The 27,329-nt window shown below is 29.8% G+C and overlaps 1 protein-coding gene across 1 annotated transcript in view; it reads left to right on the top strand.

Annotated features, from left to right (window-relative positions):
• The window catches only part of LOC110283490 (fibroin heavy chain-like), a 53,764-nt gene extending 33,616 nt beyond the window's left edge, over positions 1-20,148 (top strand). The window contains exons 12-25 of the mRNA XM_071185860.1: positions 551-649; positions 4,919-4,987; positions 5,921-5,971; positions 6,140-6,241; positions 6,417-6,503; positions 6,596-7,021; positions 7,410-7,559; positions 7,742-7,912; positions 8,283-8,357; positions 10,330-10,422; positions 10,715-10,783; positions 11,449-11,547; positions 14,464-14,538; positions 20,019-20,148. Of these exons, the coding sequence (XP_071041961.1) occupies positions 551-649; positions 4,919-4,987; positions 5,921-5,971; positions 6,140-6,241; positions 6,417-6,503; positions 6,596-7,021; positions 7,410-7,559; positions 7,742-7,912; positions 8,283-8,357; positions 10,330-10,422; positions 10,715-10,783; positions 11,449-11,547; positions 14,464-14,538; positions 20,019-20,056 (1,604 nt within the window). The 3' untranslated portion in view covers positions 20,057-20,148. The remainder of the gene's footprint in view (positions 1-550; positions 650-4,918; positions 4,988-5,920; positions 5,972-6,139; positions 6,242-6,416; positions 6,504-6,595; positions 7,022-7,409; positions 7,560-7,741; positions 7,913-8,282; positions 8,358-10,329; positions 10,423-10,714; positions 10,784-11,448; positions 11,548-14,463; positions 14,539-20,018) is intronic.
• Positions 20,149-27,329: the final 7,181 nt, after the last annotated feature.

Here is a 27,329-nt window from a genome sequence, read left to right as displayed (position 1 = left end):
TTTCTATGTAATACATATATATATATATATATATATATATATATATAATATTTTCTGAATTGTGTATTGTCCCGAAATTTCGATTTCTCGAGTAAAAACAATTACATTGTTTAGTTAGGTTGAAAAGGTCAAATTTTTGGGTTAGAAAATACCATTTCAATTAAAAATTGATTTTTGATTCTTGAAGTGCAAGTTAAATGACTTGCTTAAAGGAATAGTTACAGACAGCTAAGTAATAAAGGAACTTAAGAAACAACAAAGTCTCCCCGGTAAGTAGAAGCGGAACGTAAATTCGGTACAGCTGCAAGTCTTTGACTGAGGTTTTGGTCAAGGTTTTTTTCTGCTGATATTTTTCAAAGGGTAGTAAACAAAATGAAATCCTTTTCTGAATTTGGTATGTTTGTTTTTCTAAATTCTGTGAAGTTAAGTTTAAATCTCTTTGTTTAATTTATTCTTTCCTCTTTTTTATAGAACGATTGGTGCAGTAATAAACTTTTTAGTGCTTTGGCATTACTTTATGGCACCACTTAATGTCCATCATAATTTTTAGGCATGTCTGGTGCTGGAAAATATGGCGGAGGATTTGGAGGACACCATGTTAGCACATCCAGGGGAGTTTATGACCCAAGCAGAAGAAGAGGTGGTTATGGTGTGCATTCTATTGTTACTTTTTACTTAAAAATACCTATTCTTATAGATTAACTCAACATTACAAAAGGTTTTTGTGTAAAATATTAAACGTAAAACTTAAAGTGCTGTTAAATTTTAAAAATATGAGGGAAAGAGTGTTTAGTTGGGTACAGCAATTACAGGAACATGATTTTGATATCCAGCATCGTATGGTAATCTAGTATCTTAAAATAGGGATGGTGCTTAACTGTAACTGTGGTAGAATATTCTTGTTTCGAGCCAAAAGGTTTTTTTTTCTGAAGAACTATACCTTTCTTTTGCCCATGTTCGGATTTATTACTCTCAAAATATGGGGGAGGGGTCGACAAAGTTTTTAAAAGCTGATTTTTATTGTTTATGTGTATCTTTATAGCTTTTAAATGATTAATTGCACTATAAGAATTCTTTCACAAAAAGTTATAATCTCTCGGTTCAAAGACAACTATGTAATAGAATGAGGAATTAAGATAAAGAATTTTTATAAAATAATTTGTTAACGTCGAAAATTTTTTTAAATGTATGGTACAAAAAATTTTTAGGAACCTATATCTAGAGTTTCACGCCCTTTGACATATAAAAGAAATTTTAAAAGCTATTTTTAAAAATATTTAATTTTAAAAAATAATTATTAAATGGAAACGGCACCCCACTTGATATACCTAAATTGTAGCACTTTGTATTATACGTCATTTCAGTTAGACTATAAAAGAAAGAGGTAATGTGAAAAAGCTAATACACTAATGCAAATATAATTAAACACATATTTGCATGATTTTAAAGAATTACGATAATTTAACTGTAGTGTATCTACCACTACAAAATTACAATTACAATTCACTAGTATATAAGACACGTTAATTCGATTCTATGTTGGTACACTTTTTCATTGATGAGGGTTGACATTGTCGTTAACTACTATCCCCACATGAAAATTTTTTTAAATATATTTTTATCTTTTTATATATATTTTCAGTCATTGTTTATTAGTTAATTAATTTTATAAAGCTCATAGGCTCTAGGGCTGGAAGATACGGTAGAGTTATGGAGTTAGTATTGGACGTTTTGGATATGGTGTGGTTTTATTTTGTCTAAACATCTAAATAATTTCTCAATTATCTCGAAATTTAAAATGATACATGGAAAAATATTATACTATTTATATGAATCAATTTAAATTACATCAGTGGAGGTTTTGTTTTAAAATTATATAGATATATGTTTTAATTTTTGAACCTTAAAATCTTGCAAATAAATAAAAAATAATCTTATTATTACTTTTGGAAGCATTTTTTTTTAAAAATGGAAAATGATGAAATTTTAATACGTTTTTAAAGTTTTTTGAGTTCCAACTTTTTTGTCATCCATAATTTATTATTCAGTTTTCTTTATTTTTAAAATTTCAGGTTCGCCGAATGCTGCACAATTTGGTGGAATATATGGCTATGGATATGGCAGAGGAAGTGAACTGCATGGTGTGTAGCTTTATGTTAGTTTTTAATAATAAAAGTCTAATCATTATTTTTCTCTCTCAATATTTCTACTAACTTTCTGTAACCAGAAATATTTCTTTCCAAATTGTTTGAATTCCACGTTTCGCGAAATATATTGCTCAAAATAACATCGTAAAAAAAACTACTCAAATTCATAAGAATAAGCTATTTTTCACAAGTAACGAAACTTTTAAACTATCATTTTCATTTTCTAGTTTTGTTAAGTTGTTATTTAGCATTCTTCAGGAAAAGTTTTAGAAAAATCTTTTGATGAATTTTAATTTGAATTCATAGAAATAAAAAAAAATTGAAGAATGCTTTTCGTTGTTTTATCTTTCTGTGAAATTTTGTTCAGGTGTAATTAATTATTATTTTTTTGGCATGGTTATTGCTGGGAGATATGCTAAAGCAACAGGAGGAGGATTTGTATTTATTAGCGGTTTTTGGTGTAGGATCTGGTCAGTAATGTTAAATCGCCTTTTAAAATCAATAACGAAGCTTTTTTTGTATTATTCAATTTTTCCAACTATTTTCAGTGATTAGGTGAACCAACTTTCAAAATTAGTAAAATTTCCCTGTTTGTAAAAATTGAAAACCATTTTGATTAAAATATAGGCAATTTATAAGAGCGAATTCAATTGTATCAAGGACGAAGTATTAAAATTATTCTTTGAATTTTCACATTTTGCTCAGTTCATTCACATATTTCTAGAAAAGTCCCACGGAAACATTTTGACTCATCTTTACTGATAAATTTTTACTTAGCAGAAATATGAGAGTTGAACATGTTCTCAAATTTGTCATTGACCTATCTTTCTGAGAAAAAGTTCCGATTTTAAATATATTNTGGTACAAAAATTTTTTAGGAACCTATATCTAGAGTTTCACGCCCTTTGACTTATAAAAGAGTTTTTAAAAGCTAATTTTAAAAATAATTAATTTTAAAAAATAATTATTAAAGGGAAATGGCACCTCACTTGATGTAGCTAATTTGTAGCACTTTGTATAATACGTCATTTGAGTTAGCCTATAAAAGAAAGAGTTAAAGTGAAACAACTAATACACTAATGCAAATATAATTAAACACATATTTGTATGATTTTAAAGAATTACGATAATTTATTTGTAGTGTATCAACCACTACAAAATTATAATTCCAATTCACTAGTATATAAAACACGTTAACTCGATTCTATGTTGGTAAACTTTTTCATAGATGAAGGTTGACATTGTCGTTAACTACTATCCCAACATGAAAAATTTTTTAAAAATATTGTTATCTTTCTATATATATTTTCAGTCATTGTTTATTAGTTAATTAGTTTTATAAAGCTCATAGGCTCTAGTGCTGGAAGATACGGTAGAGGATATGGAGTTAGTGTTGGACGTTTTGGATATACTTACTTACTTACTTATCCTCTACGTGCCTTTGGGCACTTAAGGCCTCTAGCATATCCCTCCAGCGCCTCCTGTCTGTAGCAATAGATCTTGCTTCCTCCCAGCCAGATATTCTACATTCTTTTAATTCGCCCAAAAACATGTCCTGGATGGTAAGTCTGGTTCCCATGTAAGCGCAACAGATGTAATTTTTTCTTTGGGCATTCTAAGGATATGTCCGAGCCAGCTCCGCCTTCGTTTTTTAATTTCATCCTCTATTGCTTTCATTTTAGCTTTCTTTAATAGATTTTGATTTGATACTTTGTAAGGCTAGGAAATTTTTAAAATAAATCTTAAACATTTGTTTGGAAAGGTTTCCAATTTATGTATTTCGATCTTAGTCTGTTTCCAGGTTTCTGCGCCATATAATAGTACTGCTCTAACAATAGCTTTGTAAACAACTATTTTTGTCTTTATTTCAATATTTGACCCTCTCCAAAACCTATGTAATCCCTTAAAACATGTGCTTGCTTTGATTATTCTGTCTATGATTGTCTGTCTAATATCTTCACTACTTCCACCTTTTTTTTTATCTACAATAGAGCCTAAATAGCTAAATGACTCTATCTCATCTATTTTGTGATTTTCAATTTTAATTTTGTCATTTTTCTTTTGATTTATTCTCATTACTTTAGTTTTCTTCTTGTTTATGAATAAACCTACACTATTTGAATATTTGTTGAATTTGTCTGTTTTAAGCTGAAGGTCTGTACATTTGGATGAAATCAGTACGATGTCATCAGCAAAATCAAGGTCTTCTAAAGTAGTTGTGAAATTCCACCTTATTCCTCTTTTTTCATCTTTCAAGCTGTTTCGCATAATCCAGTCTATCACCAGCATAAATAAAAATCCTGATAAAACACATCCCTGCCTCACGCCAGTTTTTACCAAAAAGAATTCAGTTAATTCTCCATTAACTTCTATACATGCTTTGCTGTTATCATACATATCTTTGATTATACGTTTTGGATATGGTGTGGTTTTATTTTGTCTAAACATCTAGCCTACTTCGTTAAATAACTTCTCAATTATCTTGAAATTTAAAATGATACATGGAAAAATATTTTATTATTTATATGAAACAACTTATATTGCATCAGTGGAGGTTTTATTTTAAAATTATATAGATATATATTTAAATTTTTTTGAACCTTAAAATCTTGCAAATAAATAAAGAATAATCTTATAATTACTTTTGGAAGCATTTTTCTTTTTTAAATGGAAAATGATGAAATTATAATACGTTTTTAAAGTTTTTGGAATTCCAACATTTTTGTCATCCATAATTTATTATTTAGTTTTCTTTCTTTTTAAAATTTCAGGTTTGCCGAATGCTGCACGATTTGGTGGAATATATGGTTATGGATATGGCAGAGGAAGTAAACTGCATGGTGTGTAGCTTTATGTTAGTTTTTAATAATAAAAGTCTAATCATTATTTTTCTCTCTCAATATTTCTACTAACTTTCTGCAACCAGAAATATTTCTTTCCTAATTGTTTGGAATTTCACGTTTCGTGACATATATTGCTGAAAATACTATCGAAACAAAAACAGCAACACAAATTCATAAGAATAAGCTACTTTTCACAAGTAACGAAACTTTTTAACTATTATTTTCATTTTCTAGTTTTGTTAAGTTGTTAGTTAGCATTCTTCAAGAAAAGTTTTAGAAAAATCTTTTGATGCATTTTAATTTGAATTCACAGAAATAAAAAAAATGAAGAATGTTTTTCGTTGTTTTATCTTTCTGTGAAATTTTGTTCAGGTTTAATTAATTATAAACTTTTAGGCATGGTTAGTGTTGGGAGATATGCTAAAGCAACTGGCACAGGATATGTATTAATTAGCGGTTTTCGGTGTAGGATATGGTCAGTAATGGTATGTCGCCTTTTAAAATCAATAAAAAAAATTTTTGTATTATTTAATTTTCACAGCTATTTTCAGCGATTAGGTGAACCAACTTTCAAAATTAGTAAAATTTCCCTGCTTGTAAAAATTGAAAACCATTTTGATTAAAATACAGGTAGTAAAATTTCTCTGTTTGTAAAAATTGAAAACCATTTTCATTAAAATATAAGCAATCGGTAAGAGCAAAATTCTATTGTATCAATGACGAAGTTTTAAAACTATTCTTTGTGTTTTCGTATTTTGCTCAGTTCATTCACATATTTCTAGAAAAGTCCCACGGAAACATTTTGACTCATCTTTACTGATAAATTTTTACTTAGCAGAAATATGAGAGTTGAACATGTTCTCAAATTTGTCATTGACCTATCTTTCTGAGAAAAAGTTCCGATTTTAAATATATTAATAATGTTTTTAGGTACGGCTACTGCTGGAGCATATAGACCAGGCGGTGGTGGTGGAAGATATGGTCAGTACCATTTCATGGCATTTTTAAAATAAAAAAAAATTTGTCAAATTTTCTAAAGCTGTAGTTTTTATAAAACCACATTCTTAATTTTATTTTGGTGTCCTATGTTTCTGCCAGCAGGCGTTTATTCATTTTTTATGCTATTTAAAGCCTTGTTTGGTACTTTAGGGCAAGTTGGAGCATTTGGTGGAGGATATGGAGCAAGCGGGGGAAGGGTTGGAGGATATGGAAGAAGATACAGAGCAAGGGGCAGCGCTGCTGGTGGATATGGTTTGTAGCATTTCATAATTTCTAAAAGTAGTATGATAACATTTGAAAGCATTTTCACATAATTTTACTAATTTAATAATTTTAAACATGATCTTAAAGAATTTTGGTGTACTATGTTTCTGTCAGTAATTGTTCATTAATAAATTTTTATAATTTAAATGATCGTCAAGTGCAGGAGGACATGGTGGAATATCTTTTAGAGAATATAAAGCTAGCGGTAATGGTACTGGACGACATGGAAAAGGTGGCGGTGTTAAATATGGTGTGCAGTATTTTACAATTTATATACAAATTGTGATGTTATATGCTTCGGTCAGTAACTCATCATTAATTAAATCTTTTTAATGCTTAAAGTTTTGGCCAGTGCTGGAGGACATGGAGCTAGAGATGGAGGGGATAAAGGGCAAGATGGAGTATCTGATGGAGAATATGGAGGAAAGAGTAGCGATGTTGGAGTAATTCGAGCATCTAGTGGAGAATATGTAGCAAGAGGCAAGTCTGTTGGAAGTTTTGGTGGAACATCTGGTGAAATATATAGAGCAGGAGGCAGTGGTCTTGGGGGTCATCTGGACATGGCTGGTGGTACATCTGGTAGAGAGTATAGAGCCAGGGACAGTGGTGTTGGAAGTCTTGGTGGAGTATTTGGTAAAAGATATGTAGCAAGTGGTGGTGTTGAAGGACAAGATGGAGTATCTGGTGGAGCATATAAAGCAGAAAGCGGCGGTCTTGGGGGACATGGTAAAGAATATGAAGCAAGCGGTGGCGGTAGGGGTGGATTCGGTGAGTGGCACTTTAATAATCTTTATACAAAAATAATGACTTACAAGACTTTAAAATAAATAGTACTGAACTTTTAATCTTTAAAGTTAGCAGAATTTCTAGCGTTTCGATAAATAAAGCGATATGGAGAAAAATAAGGCCCATTTATAAAAAAAGAAAGGTTTTCTGGCACGAATGACATAGTTTTTTATAATTGTATTTCACATTTTCTTACTTTTAGTTCTTGAAAATACATTAAAAAGAAGTCGTACGCTAACAGTAAGATATTATTTGAAGTCCTTTCCCCATGACTTTATCTATTATTAAACTTTTAACACGTTCTTATAATTTTTGATGTTCTATATTTTTGTTCGCAAATATTCATTAATATTTTTTAAAATATTTACAGTCTTGTCTAGTGATAGAAAGCAAGGTGAAGCATCTGGTGGAGGATATAGAGCAAGTGGCTTCGATGGCGAGAAATTTCGGGGAGGATTTAAAGCAAACGGTGGGGTTGAAACATCTAATGGAGGATATCAAACAAATGCTAGCAAAGTTGGTGTGTAGCATTTTATATTATTTATGCAAATAATAACGTATTTTTTTAAATATTTTTACATTATAAGTGTTCGTTGCTAAAATTTTATTAATTAATAAGTTTTGAACATTTTCTTAAAATTTTTGGTGTTTTGTATTTCTCTCAGCAAGTGTTTTTGAATTATATTTTTATAATGTTTCAAGGCTTGTTCCGTGCTGTAAAACATGGTGGTGCATCTGTTGGAGGATATAAGGCAAACAGCTTCGGTGGTGGTGGACAAGGTGAAGCATCTGGTGGTAGATTTGGAGAAAGCAGCGGTGGCGTAGGAGCATCTGGTGGAGAATATAGAACAAGAGCTGACATTGTTAAACATGGTGTGTAGAGTTTTATAATTTTTATGGAAATTATGACTCATATATTATCAATATAACAGGTTGCTAGTGTAATCTCCTTCATAAATAGTTGGATTTTCAATATCTCGCGATTTAAAATGATGTAGAATAAAATTAAGTCGACCTTTAAAATTCAATACATATTTCACTATCATTGTAATAATAATTAATATTTTGGCATTTGTCGTTCTCGGTAATATACCAGTTCTTACCCATATTTCAAAAAATCTTTCGTAAACATTTTGACTAGTTTTTATTTAATTTAATAGAAATATCAATTTTGAACCAAGTTTTTTTCTGTCGTATCTTTCTGGGAAAAAAAGTGTTCAGTTTTTAATTATAATACTTTTAGGTATGGATAATACTGGAAGACATGGTAGAGCAGTTAACGGAGGATTTGGATCCAGCGGCGGTTTTAGAAGATATGGTCAGTCGCCTTTTATTGCATTATAAAAACATTATTGAATTTTATATGTATAATATATTTCTCAATGTTTTAATTAATTCCAGCCGAGCCGTGGGGGATTAAGGGACAGGCGGCTTTTCTTCCAATGAGGAGACATGCCTCGCATTCCAGCTATGGCTGATTCATATTAATTTTGCCCCGTATCAACAACAGTGAAAATCAAATTTTCTATGTAATCCGTGGGCTTAGTTGGACTGCCTTTTAAATTTATTAGTTTCGTGGAATTTTTAATCATATAGACCAATACCAATAAAACCAGTTTATAAGAATATAATTATTTGTACCTGTGATGAATTTTTAAGACTAAGCACTGCAATTCTTTTATTTACATTCTTACACATATTTTAAGAAAAACCATACGGAACCATTTTGGTCCATTTTTATTCAACTTTAGGGAAATATGAAATTTGAACACGTTCGTAAAAGTAATATGATCTCAATTCTGTATCAGCATAAATCAGCATTTATCTATCAATATCTATAAAATTTCGTTAATACTTTGTAATATTTATAGACTTGTTTAGTACTGGAAGATATGATGGAGCATCAGGTGAAAGATATGGTGCAAGTTGGAGTTAATGGAGCAAGTGGCAGTGGTGCTGGATATGGCTTGTAGCCTTATCTAGCACCTATATACCTTATATATATATNCTGCTTGATAATTGCTATATAGACATTGATTGAAAGAATTGAAGTAAATACATATTTAGCTTGTATTTATTCGAATGCAAAATAGTACAAATCTGTTATCACATCGAAAAATAAGAAGATAAATATAAAAGATATGCCTCTTAGAAGATTTTTCAAACAGCCGTGAATGAAACGGGTATAATCATCTCAGTAAGATGTATGATTACCTTGGACACTAATGCATATTTTGCACCTGTTATTTATGCTGTCCACTAAACTATCAAAATGTTCTTGGAAGATATTGTTCCACTCGCTATTACGGTGGCTATCAGCTCTTACCCTGTTTGAGAAGGGAGTCTTCATTGGGAAACACGCCTGCCAAGGGCATCACATGCAGGCTGTATAGCCTGCTGATCTGAGTAGTGCGCAGACTATCGCGTATACGGACAATACCTCCACTTTCTAGTATATGCGATATGTCAGCGCTCTTATGTGGGCAAGCATTGTCGTTTATAAACAGAAATTCAGGACCTACCACACTCCTAAAAGGACGAGCATAATCCAGAATAATCTCTCGGCAATACGGCTGGGATGTAGCGCTACCTCGCTCAAAGATGTAAAGCCTTGTAGTGCATGTTGCCTGCTTACACCAGCACACCTGAGCTACACCTACCACGTTCATGAGCATACTGTTGTGCATAACGTGTTCCCTTCTCACTCCACACTAATGGAGGTGGTGGTCACACTAATTTGTCACAGTGAAACGGGATTCGTCATAGAACATCACTCTGGATCACTGTCAATGACCCCAAACATATACATTCCTTACACAAACGTAACCTTTCTCGATGATGGCTTGGTTGAAGCGAGATGCATCAAATTAGTTTCTGTGCATACAAACCAATTTATTTAAAACGCCGTTAGATGGTTCTGGCAGAAACATGTGTATCGGTATTAGTTGCAAAGTCTGCAGCTGTTTGTCTAGGCTTGACAGTCCTGTTTCGTTTTGCCACTAGGATTACATATAGATGCTTTAGAGGTGTAGTGTTCCTATCACGACCACCGACATGCATATACATATATGCATAACTATTTTCTATTGGTTCTGTAACAGAATTTTGATTATTATCTTCCACATTTTCGCATTTTCAATTTTCAGAAGTGCATCAATAAGAGATTTATGACATCATTTGCCAATTTCTTACATGGTTTCAGAGAATTATGATCGCTGATGCCTCATTTTTTCATCCAGTATATACGAGTTTTTTTCACACTTATACAGTATTTAATAATTATATCGTAGGTTTGTCTAGTGCTGGGGTATATGGTGAACATTTTGGCGGAGAGCATAGTGGGGCAACTGGTGGAGGAGCAAGCAGCGGTAGTGGAGGATATGGTTTGTATCATTATATCATTTTTTCAAATAAGAAAGTAACTTTATTTCCTCAACATGACTTGTCACTTCTGGTGATAAACTGGGCTTGCTTTCAAAATAAGTGGAATTTGGAATGAAATTTCGGATGCAAATCTTAAAAGAAATTTTAAATGATATAGACAGAGATAGAGTATATTTCTAAAAATCAATTTTTGTGTAGTAGCATGGGTAAGATATGTTTGTAAGAAAGAAACTTCTTTTTTTATTCTTTTCGACTAATATTAATTATTTCATGTTTTTATACATTTTTCAGGCATGTCTAGGGCTGGGGGATATGGTGGAGCATCTAGTGGAGGTTATGGCGTAAGCGGCGTCAGATACGGTATTTATCGTTGTATTACTTTTTTTTTACCAGAAAGAAGGTCTTTATTAATTTTTTTAATTTTTTTAACGTTACTTGATTGTCTCAGTTCTGCGGTTTTAAATTTGCTTTTCTGAAGGGAGTAGAATAATTTTTTTTGTGTGATTTTTTAAAAAAAATAAATTTTAAAAAATAACACTAACTGTAATCTACTCAATTTTGTGGTCTGATATTATTAAGTTCGACCTTATTAATTTTGTACCGTCAGCTCTAATTCACGTCTATTGAAAAATTCTGCCATTATTGAACACGATAATTATCACCCACATTCCAGATTATTTATACATTTCGTTTGTATTTAATTTATTCATTTCGTAGGTTGTAATGATAACATGTTACAAACTAATATATAATATATCATAGTAATAATAAATATTGTGTATGCGAGTATATTTATGTTCACTTAATATTCAGCTTCATTTTCAAATCCCGATTGAACTGTTTGCATTGACCACATAAGTTAATTATGACGGTGATTTTTTTCAAAAATATGTGAATGCATGTTTATTTAATTTTATAGAATTATAAATTTTGAACAAGTTTTCAAAATTTGTCCGGTGTTTTTAAATTTCACTGTTTTCTTTCTATCTTGCGTTTATTTTTGAATTTTTTTATACCTTTTATAGGTCTGTCTAGTGTTCAAAGATATGGGGGAGATTTTGACAGAGCACATGGAGCAGCATCTAGAAGAGGCTATGGTGCAAGCAGTGATATAAATAGATACGGTGTGCATTTTATATTTACTTTTTTACCAATAATAACATATGCTTCCAATTTAACAACATTGCTAATTTGTCGAAGAAAATTTTTTGGCAAATTTTTTTAAATTCACAGAATTTACAAAGCTTTGAAATACAAAATAATACAGTCGTGAGTATAGGCAATTTATAAGAATCAAATTACATTTCAGGAAAGACTAGCTTTTATTCCTAATAATTGGATTCAGAGACTTACATGTATGTCAATAAAATTTTTATGAAACCATTTATACACATTTTGCCAAAAATAAAGTCTATTTATAGGAATCATAATATTTTGCACTAGAACTTTATTATGATTCATCACACACATCAAGAAAAATGTTTAAAAAAATTTTTTTTAAGCATTTTAATATAATGTTATAGGATTATAAGCTTTAAACACATTTTTGAAATTGTTGATGTGTCTCTTTCAGCCAGCGTTTGTTACTTGATATTATTTTGACATTGTTGACTATTTGATTTGTTCATCTGGTGCTGCATATGTTTTGTAGCATTCTATTACTTTTTATTTGTCCACTTTGTCAAATTACTCAAGTTATGTCATAAGAATTAACGCTTTTATGACATCAATAGTAGTTTTCTTCCTTACCCCGTACCTAATATACGTTTACCTTAGCTTTATTTTAAATTCTTGAATGGTTTTGTTTTAAAATTTGTTTTACGGAGATTTTTACATTATCAAAATTTTTAATGTTTATTAGCACAATAAAAACAGAATTTAAACAAGACATGGGAAAACCAACCTTCAAGGGAAAACCAAACTGCGATCCTTGCTAAACCAACTACAATCTTTGATAAATACAGTGTTAAATACTTTGTTAAATACAATCTTACTTTTATGTTATAAGATAACACTTAAACTATGATCTTAAATTTCTGTTAAATTCAATAATTTTTTATGTTATTAGATAACAATTAAACTATGATCTTAATTTCTGTTAAACACAATCTAGTTGCACTTATTATTTGTCTTTTTTTTTTTTTTTTTTTTTTTTTTTTTTTTTTTTTTTTTTTTTTAATCTTAACCCAGTATTTCACTAATAGCGAAATTTAAGTTTTGGTTTTCAGTAAAACAGATAACATTCTAAATAACAAAATGCATAATCCATAACCTTTTTAAGGGCTCTTACTTCCTTGTATTGTGTCTCTTTGCTATTATTTTCACAATTCATTTTAGCCTAATAATAATTAAATATTCAATTAAATTATTATCGATCGTATCCAAATCGTATTTGATTTGTTGATAATTCGTAAGAATAATTATAAAAAAATCGAATACGATTATGTGAAGAAATCTTTCGAAGTGTTTATTAATGTAAATATTTCTATTCTACCTCTGATGCAGGACTAAAGAGAATTGAAGGGCTGGTTCACTTCTTTGAAGTAGCTCTCGCCGCACCGATCCTCCGATTTTCTCTAGTGACGTCACTTTGGAGCAAAGCTCGCACTTTTACTTCAAGAACGGAGCGTTCGGCCTTACTAGCTCTAACTAATACTGGAGCATTTCTTTTTGCGAGATATTCTAAGACATTTGTTATTTTCTAGATTGTTATATCCATTCATATTTTCTCAAATGAACATAGAANATTTCTAATTTTTATAATAATAATCGTTTTTATTAGAATAATAATCGTTATACAATAATAACGATTTTATTTATAATAATATCGTTTTTATTTATAATAATATCGTTTTTATTTATAATAATAATCGTTTTTATTAGAATAATAATCGTTATACAATAATAACGATTTTATTTATAATGATATCGTTTTTATTTATAATAATATCGTTTTTATTTATAATAATAATCGTTTTCATTTCTAATTTTTATAATAATAATCGGCAATAAATATCGTTTTTGAATAAGCTACATTTTTTGTAATTTTATTCAAAAATAAGTAAGTTTTATTAATCAGTTAGATAGTTCACTCTTGTCGGTCAGAACTGTATTCTTTATTTCAAAATGATTTAAAAAACACTATTTATAAGTAGATTTTAATGGTTTAAAGAAGTTTAGTTAATTGTGCAAAAATGGTTACAGAAGCTTATTTTAAAGTTAAAACACGCAAAACAAATTTTCTTTGAATATTCCCAAATTATTTTTCTAGTCAAAAGCAGGAAGTAAATTTTAAACAGTCACATTTCTCTCTGGTTTAATACATTCAAAATTCCATCAAAATTAGGTGTTTTCACTGAATTTAAGATAGAATTCTTGTTCATTTTTTTTTTGCATTTCCTTCATTGTTTGTCTTTTTTTAAATGTTGTAGGAAAAAAATTAATTAATTTGCCTGAATATAAATGAACACAATTACAAGGGGGAATAATTGACTTTCAATTTTTTTCTGATGTAATTCAGAATATTCGAGACAATTAACTCGAAATAAGAAAAAACACATATCTCGTATTAAAGTCATTATCAATTTACCGCCGATATAAACTTTAACGTTTGTTTCGTTCTCTCTACTTTTATTAATAAAAAAAATATATATTGGACATCCATTTAATAAAAATGAATGTTTCTTTTTATCTTTTAGGTTAAGAGCGATCGTAGCTTCAGCTCTAAGAGCGGAGTGAACTAGCCCTTCTATTCTCTTTAGCCCTGCTCTGATGTAAAACAACGATAAAAATGGGGACTGGTAAAAAACAACAACTCCATATCAGTTTGCATATCTTGATAACATAATAAGTTGTTTCACGTCAGTTAAATAATAGTCTGTGATTTCCATAATAGTAAGAGTCTAATCTTTTCCTTAGGTTTCATTTCTCGTGAAAAATATAGTTTAATGTATATATTATGCTTTTGCAGATTCTGAAATTTGTTGGTTTTATATCTTGTTAGTCAGTGTTAATAATTTTTTTTTTCATTATGTTCATAGCTTTCTTTGGTGCTGGGCGACAAGGTAGACGATATAGCGGAAGATATGGCAGAAGCATGTTAGGAGGTGGACACGGTTTGTAACACTATATCTAATACTTTTTCCCTAATGTAAACTATATTTTAAATCTGACTGAGATACATAAATTTTTGAAATTAAAAATGTATAACAAATTTGTTAAACATCATGGACAAAGTCACCCAGACAACTGAACTAATTTTGCCCACTATTTTTTGTAGTTGTTGTTGAAAACTGCTTATAAAATTTAAAAATAATTCTTTTGACAGGGGTAATGATGAGTTTAAAAATAGTTTTGAGAATGAAAAAAAAAGATTGATTTATCATTTTATTTGACCCTGTCATTCGTCATTCTAATACATACTTTATTTAGATTCTAATTATAAAATTTTAGTGAATAATTGGTAGAGCCTTACTAAGGCAGGGGCAGCTACCCTGGGCCCCACATCAGAAGGGGGCCCCCAAATCGAATAGAAAATTAATTTTAGGTTTTCGTTTTTAATGAACTTCTTTTAAACAAAATATCAGTACAGTGTAAAATCCGTCAGTTATATGTTAACTTTTTCATTAATCTATCGTACGAAGACAGAAAATCTATATTGCTTAAATCCATAACCTTCTAGTGCGGAATTCAGCTAAATTTTCGCAATTACAATTTGACCAATCAAAAGCCTGTACTTTTACCTATCGCAAAATGAGATATGTTTACAAAAATACAAGCTTCTGATTGGCCATCATAATTGCGAATATTTAGCTGAATTCCGCCCTAATGATATGGATGAATTTTTCGGATATGAATTTTTCGCAGCTAGATGACAAAGTTAACAATCATAAAACTGCATTCGGCATGATAGAAGTAGAATTGTCAGAAAATCAGTAAAATGGACAGACCTATGTTTCGTCTGAAAATTGGAGGGGACTTTATAGCTATTTTATGTTCTCGTCAATTTTCTTGCTATATGTGTATAATGAAGTAAAAATTTAAATACCTCCTAGAGTTCGGTTCCTCATTAATGAAGTAATGAAGCAAAGGGGGGCCCACAAAGAAGCTTTTTGCTCTAGGACCCAATTTGACTAAGTCGGGTCCTGATAATTGGTGCTTTTCCACTAAGCGGGCGCAAGTGAAAAATCACCAAATAATGTAGAACTCCGCCAAATTTCTTACAACCATAAGTGGAATGTTAGATTGAAGCCACGTGCTCAGTTCTCTGAATTCCTTCAAAGCAAAGCACGTTTTCTTTTCTTTCTTCCATCTCAATTTTTGTTTTAAAAAATGATGAAAATTTGGGATTTAGCCAGAACTAAAGAAGATATTTTATGGTATTATATATAATATTTGTTTATAGTTGAACTTGTTTTGCTTACTATTAATAAATATTTGTTTGTAGTTGAACGTTTTCGACTCTTATTCTGTTGACTGTTTTGTCATTCGCTTCGCTTGGCGACTTGGCTAACATTTGGTTCACAATTGAACACATATGCGCCCGATAAGCACCGAATAATTATTAGCAGGGATAATCAAAGTATTTAAATGCGTAATGACTCACATTATTTTTTCATGTTGTTTGCTTTGAGACTTATCTTTAATGAAAAAAAAATCTACGTTTTTTTTTAAACTAAGTCGGTCAAAGAAAAGCTGAATTCATCTATTTATTGAGGGAAAATGAAAGACTTCTCTTTACTTTTGAATTTCAGAGATTGAATTTTAAAGTCATCATCATTATTACAATTGTTTGAATTTTTGCAAAGAAATGCTCTGAAGTTCTTTTCTCCGAAAATTTCCACGACCCCTAACCCAAAGTCAAAATTTTTGATGGTTTTCCATTGCTGGATCAGCATAATCTTGATGGTAACCACCAATAATTCCATCATAAACCTCTATATTTTTTATGATAATCAACATAAATAACCATCACCTGAATGTAGGAATTCGAACTGATTTATGATGGTCCAACATAAGAATAGCAACTTACTTGGGTGGTTTGTTCATGCCGAACCGTCAGAAATTTCCGTCATAGTTCCTTAGAAATCAAATGTTGGAACGATCATGAACAACCATCATCCCAATGTAGAAATTCGGACAGATTTATGATGGGCCAGCATAAAAAAAATTGTTTAGTTGGTATATTCCTGAAAACCAACAGGAATTCGGATCATGGAAATATATAGTTGGAACCATCACGGATCATCATGGATTGGTGGTCTTTGAGAATCAAAGTTGTCTTGATGGTTAACCATCATAGTATTAAAGTAACATTTCCCCTCATGGAATGATGGAAGTTTGATGGCGTATCAGAAACCATGAAAGCGTAATGGAAAATGTTGGATGATGGTGACCATCAAATGGTGTTGGACCATCATGAATTGCACTGAAACTAACATAAGTCATCAAAATGATTTGATGGGACCATCAAGAATTTTGTCTAGGGAAGATTCATATTTTTAGGTTCAAGGATGTTTTACCAATTTGAATATTTTGTTTCGTTTTCGTCAAAACTGGTTGAGTAATTCGTAGAAGTGACATCCTCATGGTAGGAAAAGAAATGCCTATTTGCCATTTGGATAATCCGTAGTAGTTAAGACGTAGGGAAATTATCCCAGTAGTAATAGGTCTGAAAAGAAACCTCAATTTCTCTATTGATAATGGAGTGACGAAGCTCAACTAAACAATGACAAGAAAATTAAGGCATTTTCATGTCATTGTAAAATTTCCCTATAAAAAAATTTCCAATAGATAAATTTTACTAGCAATTCCGAACTACTTCAAGGATCAAAATTTTTAGGGTATTGAAACTGTTTCCTCACAGTTTACAAATCGTTCAGTTTCACACTAATGAGCAATATCGAAATCGAAAAACTTCACCCTTACTTCCTCTAACATTACAACAGACGTTCTGTTTTTTTCCAAGATAGTCAATAACCATTTGCTTACATGTTTGCTGCAAAGCCATTAATTTAAAAATAATGGATAAAGTAACCCTATTTTACTGTATTCAAATCCGTTGATTCCATTATACCCAAGTCAAAATGATTGATGGTCTTATCAAAATTTTTTGATGTTTTATGGATTTCAGTGCAATTCATGATGGTCCAACATCATTTGATGGTCACCATCATCCAACATCTTCCATTACGTGTTCATGGTTTTTAATATGCCAACAAACTTCCATTATTCCATGATGGAAAATGCTTCTTTAATACTCTGGTTTTTAACCACCAAGGGAAGTTTAACTCTCATGGTCCAACAATCCCTGAGGATCCGTGATGGTTCATGATGATTCCAACTATACATTTCCACGATGGTTCAATAAGAATTGTTGGTTCCCAGGACTATACCATCAAAACAGTTTTTTTATGTTTGACCATCATAAATCAGTCCGAATTCCGACATTGGGATGGTGGTTGTTCATGATAGTTCCAACATTTGATTCTTAAGATACTATGATGGAAATTCGTGAGTATTCAACGTGAACAAACCATCAAAACAAGTTGCTATTCTTATGTCGAATCATCATAAATCAGTCCGAATTCCTGCATTGAGATGGTTACTTATGTCGGTTACTATTAAAAAATATAATGGTTTATGATGGTATTATTGATGGTTACCGTCAAGATTATGTTGGTCCATCAACGGAAAAACATCAAAAATTTTTGATGTTTTATGGATTTCAGTGCAATTCATGATTGTCCAACATCATTTGATGGTCACCATCATCCAACATCTTCCATTACGTGTTCATGGTTTTTAATATGCCATCAAACTTCCACTATTCCATGATGGAAAATGCTTCTTTAATACTCTGGTGGTTAACCATCAAGGGAAGTTTAACTCTCATGGTCCAACAAATCCGTGATGGTTCATGATGGTCCAAACTATACATTTCCATGATGGTTTAATAAGAATTCTTGTTGGTTCCCAGGAGTATACCATCGAAACAGCTTTTTTATGTTTGACCATCATAAATCAGTCCGAATTCCGACATTGGGATGATGGTTATTCATGATCGTTCCAACATTTGATTTCTAAGATACTATAATAGAAATTCGTGATGGTTCAACATGAACAAAACAAGTTGCTATTCTTATGTTGAATCATTATAAATCAGTCAGAATTCTTGCATTGAGATGGTTACTTATGTCGGTTACTATTAAAAAATATAATGGTTTATGATAGAATTATTGATGGTTACCGTCACGATTATGTTGGCCCATCAACGGAAAAACATCAAAAATGACAAAAGAGCACTTTGAAACGCTTAAAGTAAGTTTTTGTTTAAAAAATCAGGAAACATTTTTCCAAATATTTTGCATAAATTTCTTTTATATCCAGTCTCAATTGTAAATTTTCTCCTATGGTTATAAGCTTATAAGTAACAGATTTGTCTGAATTTTCCCACATAAATCACAAAGAGTGTGCGTGAGTTAAATACAAGACATTGATCCATCCACTTATACATATTGCTAATTCCGAATTATGAGTCATCTTAATATTACCTAACTTTTTAATGTCCTCGATTTCCATTCTAAGGGAAATTAAATGTTAAAATTCATTCACTATTTTAATGTGACACATTCATATATGGCAACGTTACTTTTAAAAAGTAACGAGTAAAAGTACAAGTATTTTTAAAAAAAGTAACGAATAAAAAGTAAAAAGTTCTTATTTTAAAAAGTAACGAGTAAAAAGTACAAGTAAAAGTACAAGTACTAAACAAAAAAAGTAACGATTTAAAAGTACATTTCTAGGAAATCGAAAATTCAAAGTAACCTAAAATTTTATTGAATAATATTCTTATGTTCTTTAATGTTTTTGCAAAATTGTTGTTATTTATTTAATTATTTTTAATTTCGAAAGTTATGGACATTAATTTATTTTTAAATTCGGAAGAATATTATAATATAATTTTATAATATAATCGTATAATATAATTTTAAAATCAAATATAATTTTAATATCAAACTTTTTATGGATTTGCACGAAAAAGAAATTTTATCTATTGATTTTAATTTTTAGTTTATTATTTTTATTTATTTAAATTACCATTGATTTAAAATTGTTTTACTCTTTAGAAACGCGTTTTAAAAGCACAAACATAAACAAAGCAAACACGGGGTTTCAGATAGCTTTGTGATCTTTGAGCTAGTAAAAAATAATTGAATGTGCAGTATAAGTTGAAACAGAAGGTATTTAAAAACGAAGTTAGCTGTGAATGCACATATATTGCATTCACAGCTTTTTTTTTTTCTTTCTTTCTTTATTTTTTTTTTAAGAAAGCTTACCGAGTTTTAGAAAAAAGTAACGATTTCATTCGACATTTCCGTTACAAATACTTTTACTTTTTCCCTAAAAAAGTAACGAAAGTACAAGTAAAAGTACTAAATTTAAAAAGTAACGAAGTACAAGTAAAAGTACGTACTTTTTACTTGTACCGGCGATACAAGTAACGAAAGTAAAAGTACTGCCATGTATGGTCACATTTAATTATTTAATTTTAGGAATCTTTCATTTTCTATTCTAACAACCTTTCATTTCTTAGGTATTCATGGTTCTGAAATGTTTCACCGTGTTTCCTGATACCTTCAGATGCCTATGTTATTTTAATAGTTGTTTAAATCTATGTTGTTTAATGCTGATAATAATAAAGATGTACTTAAAGAAACCGACAAGAAAAGCTTATGCTTCTTTGATTTCTTAAACGTGTTTCAGTTTTAAACAGTATTTGCGGTTTGTTCATTAATTTCAGCAATAATTTGAATGGTTAATCAAAATTGTTAACGATTTTTTTAAATATTTTTTCCCCCATTTCCATTCTTTTTAGATTTTTTTTGGAAGGCTATGGCTGGTTTTTGCAGTCAAACAGCCCTATAACGATTCAGTACAATTGCAAATTTTCTTGTTTTACATTAAAATAAGGCAATCGAATATTAATAGGCATATAATATAATTATATCGAATATTAATATAATTATAATCGAATATTAATATAATTATGAATAGGTAGGCTTCTTCATTATGCCTATTCCATTATTTTCCAGTTGTTGACAGCGGACGAAAGCTATTGATTGTTTAGTTACATTATTAAATTTGAAAATTGTTATCTATTAATTTTCGTTTCTACACATGAAGTCACTAATTTCATACTTTTTATATAAATTTTTCAAGGAAAACAAATCATGAATATCAGTGAGACTTAAATAGTGCTTTATTTGCTGTTGATAATATTTAAAATCACTTTTAATTAAAAATTGTGATAATATTTATCACTATTAATAATAGTTGTATATTTCTGTTATAACCGAATTCATGGATAAATTATTATACTGTTTGCTAAATCGATATATATCGATGCCTTATAAATCGATATACTGCCTGCTTGATGCATTCAATGATCCATCCCGAATTGCTATGCCCAACCTTAAAATTCGAATCGAGGTTAATATTTTGCAATGTTTTTAAGTTCTGTACGTAATATAGTTATATCCTATTCATTGAAAGCAAATTAAAGATAATTAAATCGATATAATTAGAAAATAATCTAATTATTTACAACAATGAAGGATTTAATAACATTTCCGTTGAATATTTTACAAATTCTCCTAAAATGCAACAGAGTTTTTCCTTATAAATCGCTTTTATATTGAGCTTGGATCTATGATTCTGTTATAAACATCCCTTTTTTTTTCATTTTTTGGCGAAAAAAATTAACTATTCATTTTTTTTCTAGCTAAAATTTAAAAAAAAATGTCGCAATCTTGCTCATAAGCAAAAAATATCCCAACTGAATCGAGACTGAGAATTTTTCCCCAAACATGTAAGAGCTGAAATACATTAAAAACGAAACAGTTATGAAAATCCGACTATCACTCCTTGTCTGCTTATAAGATTCCACCCAATTAAAAGTTATCTCAAGAAGAGTGAACTGTTTAGCTTAAAAATTTTGCATCATTTTTCGGTAGATCAGAAAGCATAAAGTTACTTCGTTGCTCTGTGTACAATAATTTATGTTTCACAGTTCTGAATACTTAAAGCTTTGGATAACACAGTTTAAGCAGCGTCACTTTTTCCCCCATGTCATTTGCGCCGCTTTCGACTTAGATTGCTGGCCTTGATTTCATGGGTAACCAGTCGCCATATTGGTGACCAGTTGAACTACGAAACATAACTGTGCGAAATCTGTTATTTCTATTTTCGCTTTTTTTTCTTCATACTTTTAAATTAATGATGATTGATTGTTACGCATTTGAGTGTTCTAATAGGTCAAATTTAGGCCTTAAACTATATCATTTACCTATTGGAGATCGCAATAAAAAACGATGGGAAGTATGGCTGCATAGAATTGGCAGATATATGAACTCCATACGAAAACAGCAGATTATATGAGGTAAGTGTGAAATAAATTTATTAATTTATTTATTTCGAATTTTACAAGATATTGATTAATAATTTTGGGGGCAAATATGTTTCGCTTTTTTTTTTCAAATTAGGGATTTAACAAATTCAATTGCATTAATTATATTCACCCGAAAGAAATGAAAAAATACTTATTTTTAACTTAAATAACTTTTTTTGTTAAAATCTTTAAAAATAGTCGAGTGTTTTTGTTGCCAGAATTAAAAGTAAACGAGTGTAACATACTAAATCTTTTACAACTGAATAAATTTTGTGTTTTATTAAAGAAATCTAATTCCTTTTTGAACTCGCAGTTTTTTATTTATTTATTATTTCAAATATTTCAAGCGATGTTGTAAAATTATATGACAGTGCAAAATAAATTTGTTATATTTAATAATCAGACTTTTTAAAAATCTATTTTTAAACAATGACTGTATCCAGTGTGAAAGATGCTAAAATTTCAAATCCTGTGAAAACATATTAACACATCTAATATAAACATTGCCTGTTTATCAGCCGGTCATATCAATAAGTGCCGAAAGTGCTTCCTGAAAGTGTCTCAAGCTGGCAAAGGCAGTTCCTGTTGAGCATCAAATAACTGCATAACGTATTTTAACATTTACATGTTAAAATAAATGTAACCTACAGTATCATCCATTTGAGGAAGGAATCTATGAAATAATGAAGACGGCAATAAGAATTACAGATAAAGCAATTAGTGTACCAAGAAGGCCATATTATTGTGTTCCAAATGGTGGTTTACCAAGATGTTATGGTAAAGAAATCCCATTTTAGTTAAATTTTTGATTTTTTCTGAAGTGATATGCTCTGGATTGCTGGTACATGGACTGAACTGGAATGTGGAACCAAGAAAAAGTGTTCAATGAAAAATCCTGGAGTATGCTCACAAGTATGTTATATCTTTTTTTTCTCAAGTAGTGAATAGCAAGTAGCTAATTGAAAAAAAAAACATTTTTTATTAAATTTCATGTATGTATGAATTTATTGTTGTTATAAATTTAAACGAATAAGCCATTGTATATAATTGTACATTTCTATAACTGTATATTTTACGGAATATTATAATGTGCAGTTTAAATGTTTATTTGAGACTAAAAACAACAGTTCGGGCTGTACTAAGAATAATGCAGTGGAATTTAAAATCAGTTCATTTTATTTAGTTAACAGTTAATTTAATTTTTGAACTGTAAAAAATTTTTTTTCTTTGATTACAAACAAAAGTATAACACATTAAGAAACTAAAACATTATAAAATTATGTTTATTTATACCCGATACGTAAGAAATAGAGAAAAAAAATTAAGAAATAAATGAAGCTTACAGTTTACATCATCTTATATTATGTTTACAGTTATCATCTTATATAAATTTCACTGTTTTCAATTTTTTTTAAATATAGACTTAGGTTTCAATTTAACGAACTGATTGCAAACTGGTTATAAGTGTAATTTTGCAATCGTTATTACAAGTTATCATAATTTATGATTACAAATTTAATAGTTATTGCTATCACACTCATTCTTATTTTCTTCCCACGATTGCATTCGTTATAATAATAACTAGTAATAGTAATATTTTATTATCATTTTTGGTTATCAGGAGCTATAATACTTAATCACGAACTTTACATAAGAGCGATCCATTCTGGCTTCATCCCGTCGCGTTTCTTAAGGTTTCTCTTGGCCCAACTGCGTACAGCGCCTTTTAGCAACATTAACAGAAACGGTTAGTCGATTCAGTAGAAGTGAATAGTTGGCACTCCTAGGTATGTTATGTAGTGGCTCTGTCATATTTTTGTTTACTTCTGTACGATAATATTTGTAGTATGATGAAGAAAAGAATAATAATTCTTTGTAAATTATTATTCTCGCGTTGAGTTTTTATACTTTTCAATCAAAACTATTGAATTAAGATTCGATTAGGCGAATTTATGTGAGTGTTTCGCTATTTTTTTGCATATATATATATATATATATATATATATGGAATTATAAATTTTTTTAATCAATTCCAAATCTTCATTTTACATTTTAGTCCTATAATACTTAAAAAGTATTTCTGTCATATTTTATTTACGGTTGTTTATTTCAATATTTTTATAATAAAAGAGAAAATAAAATGTACACTAATAACACTTTTTGCATACTTTTTAGTTTATAAGATGCAACGATATTCATATAAACGTATATTTTATTCACCATTGAAATAAATTGAAAAATATTGATGAGAAATTAAAATATTTGAAATAAATAGTAATTTACATCACTAAAATGAATTATTGTCCTTATTAACAAACAAATTTTTTAACGAATTAGCATTTGCTCATTTAGTATAGAACTAAACTTAAACAAACGACCAAATGATTATAAATAATTTTATAAATCCAATTAAAAATATTTAAAAAAAACGATAAACTCATCTATTCATCAATCAAGCTCATAGTTAGGCATTTTGCCTGAGCGTGGCGCTAAAACCATTTGGGCCATACTTTTATCATTTTGCTATGCATTAAAAATTTTTTTTTTTCAAGGGATTATTTTTAATAACCCCTAGCATTAGAGATTTAACTCTTTATATACTTCTTTGAATAAGTAATCATAATCTACAATTATGGTATTTAACTAACTACGTAAAAATATTTGACGATAAAAGTTACACACTTTGCTTGTCTTTGTGATGTCTAAGTTGTACATTTAATGACATTTTGTTAAATTATTATTTCATAAAATTTAATTTTGTACTAAAATGTAATTGAGTTCATTAAAATATAAGTATTATAAAGTGGAGGGGGAGTGGAGGTGGAGGAATTAGTTTTAGTTTTACGAAAAATGTCTTATAAACTAATAACTTTTCCTGCATTTTATGTTATTTTAAGAACTAACTATTACTTTAACCAATAATAACTTCTGCTCTAGCTTACTAGTTGGCATCATCTAATTACCTAAGCAACTTGTTTATAATTAATCTAAATAATAACTGACTAATAACTGATAACTAACAAACCACGAAAGGTAAACTAAATAAAACTAACTGGTAATTAACTAACAAAATAAATATTAATTAACAAAGTCGTAACTCACAAGTGTCTATCATCTAATAAGACATCAACTATTTACTAATAAATAAGTATCTTACTATTACAGAGTGCATAGCCAAATCTTTCAACGAAAAATAAGCACCTTTTAAGTACTTTTTAAGCACTCAAAAAATATTTTTAAGCACTATATACATTAACAAGATGCAAATTGGTTTTCAAGGACTTTACATGATCGTGATAAAATAACTAGTTTCTGACAAAAAGTTCTTTTCTTGATTATATTAGCCACGATAAAAAGATCGAGATTTTTCAGTTCGATTTCAGAGAGTGGAAAATGAAGTCTGAAATTGAGAATGTCTTGCGAAATGCAGCAGAGTTGCACATGAGAGTGTAAGAATCTCTTTGAACCCATCTCAGTAAACGCTCATGCGGACTCCCAAGTACTTCATCAAACATGTAACATGATTGGGATGCTATCATACGTTGCCGGCCAAAGGTGCACCGAAATAGATTGTGGTTGAATGATTTGTGAAACGTTGAATAGAACAAAATGAAAACCACGCTTTTGCATAATACGCAGCGAAAATCGGCACGGTAAAGAAAAAAATCTCATTTTCGAAAAGGAAAAATTAAGCACTTTTCTAAAACACCCCATGAGAAAAGCACTTTAAAGGGCTTTTAAAAAATGAAAACCAAAAATAAGCACTTTTTAAAAACGCTATGCACCATGTATTACCTGATAGAAAATTTTCATGCGCTTCAAAAATATAAATTGAAATGACAGTCGACTTGTTTCAAGCGCATTTTCAAGACTTGACATAAGTGAATGTAACGAAACAAAAATGATTTGGAAAGAAAAACATAAAGCTGCCATCAAGAAGCTAAAAAAATAAAGGTTATTGGTAGCAAAATCTAGGAAAACCACAGAAACAGAGAGGGAAGAAAGATGAAAGACTGAGCTGCAAATCAGTGTAAAATGTATTTCCACGCGTTATGGAGAGGTGGAAAGGAACTTATATCATTAACAAGGGAATTGGCATTCAAATGAATGAACAAGGTTCCAGAGTATCAAGATGAGCCGGCGTGATTCGAGTGAAAATAATTCTAGCATCGTCGAAATTTAATTTATGCCCAAGATTCTATTAATTTGAATTAAATTTTGATACGCCTGAAACATGGCGACTGTCATAATTTTTTTTTAAAATTTTGAATAGTATGAAGTTCACTTACCATTTCAATTTCTTGGGATTATTTGTATGACTGTTAATTAAAAACTCTTGATATGACTAATTAGCAACATTACTTTAGCTGACAAGCAACGTTAACCTTTTTCTTATACTGAAAAAATATCCTTTTTTTTTAACAAAAGTTATTTTTTTTAAAAAAAGTTATGTAATAATTTTTTAAATAGTTTCTAATAATATTTTTGAAAAAACTTTAATGTTCGTTTGACTTATGTAAGTTCTGTAAGTTTTGAAATCCGTTGGAAACGAGATGACACTTTTTATCACCTACCTTAAATTTACTTTGATGCATATTTTTAATTAGTATACTTTAGAGATGCACTATTTGATATCTTTATGTTGTGACTAGCCACCTTTGGTGACTAGACTGGACATTTTTCAAAATTATCTTGTACACTGTATAAAATTTAATGGTAACCAAGTCGAATGAACAGCACAATATTAAATTTTCTTCAACACACTTCTCTAATCTTAACATCTAAATCAGTTTTAAACAAAGCATTTATCAAACGTTTTCGCCGTCTAGCTGTTACCCACCCTGAAGTACTTTGATTTCAATTTTAACTATTTTTAAAACATGTCCATGATTTTGTAAAAGTTATTTATGTATTGAAATTCGGTAATAATTTCAACTTTGTCTGGAGGCCATTAAATCACACAAACCTTAGTAAGTACGTGACATTTCAGCACAGTAAGCAGAAAAATATTAAAACTATTTCTATCTCTATCGTGACATAAGATTACAAAAAAATCAAATTCAAAGTTTCATTACTTTCTGTACTACTTCCTAACGCACCTCTAAGACCATAACTTGAGTATGTTGTAATTGATTGAAAAAGATAAGCTCCGTCACCAATAATTGGTAAGAGAGTATGAGGCACCTTAGCACCGCTTATGCTTAAAATTTTTGCAGACATTTTAGAAAGGATCAAGAAGAAGTTTAAATAATTGTTTCGTAACTATTTCTTCTCCATAAAAACTCAAAAAATATTCTAAATAATTACTAAACGTACAACTAACTATTCAATATTACCTAAATTATTACTTAAGACAACCTAACAAAATTAATAATAACTATAGTGTTGTAAATCGATAGAGAAATACCCGAGCTTATGATGAATTGATGATATGAGAATTGTATATATATATATATA

This window comes from Parasteatoda tepidariorum, chromosome 9 (assembly GCF_043381705.1).
Source record: "Parasteatoda tepidariorum isolate YZ-2023 chromosome 9, CAS_Ptep_4.0, whole genome shotgun sequence".
Lineage (NCBI taxonomy): Eukaryota > Metazoa > Arthropoda > Arachnida > Araneae > Theridiidae > Parasteatoda > Parasteatoda tepidariorum.
The sequence above is the reverse complement of the archived record's forward strand: the minus strand, read 5'-3'. Positions and strand labels throughout refer to the sequence as shown.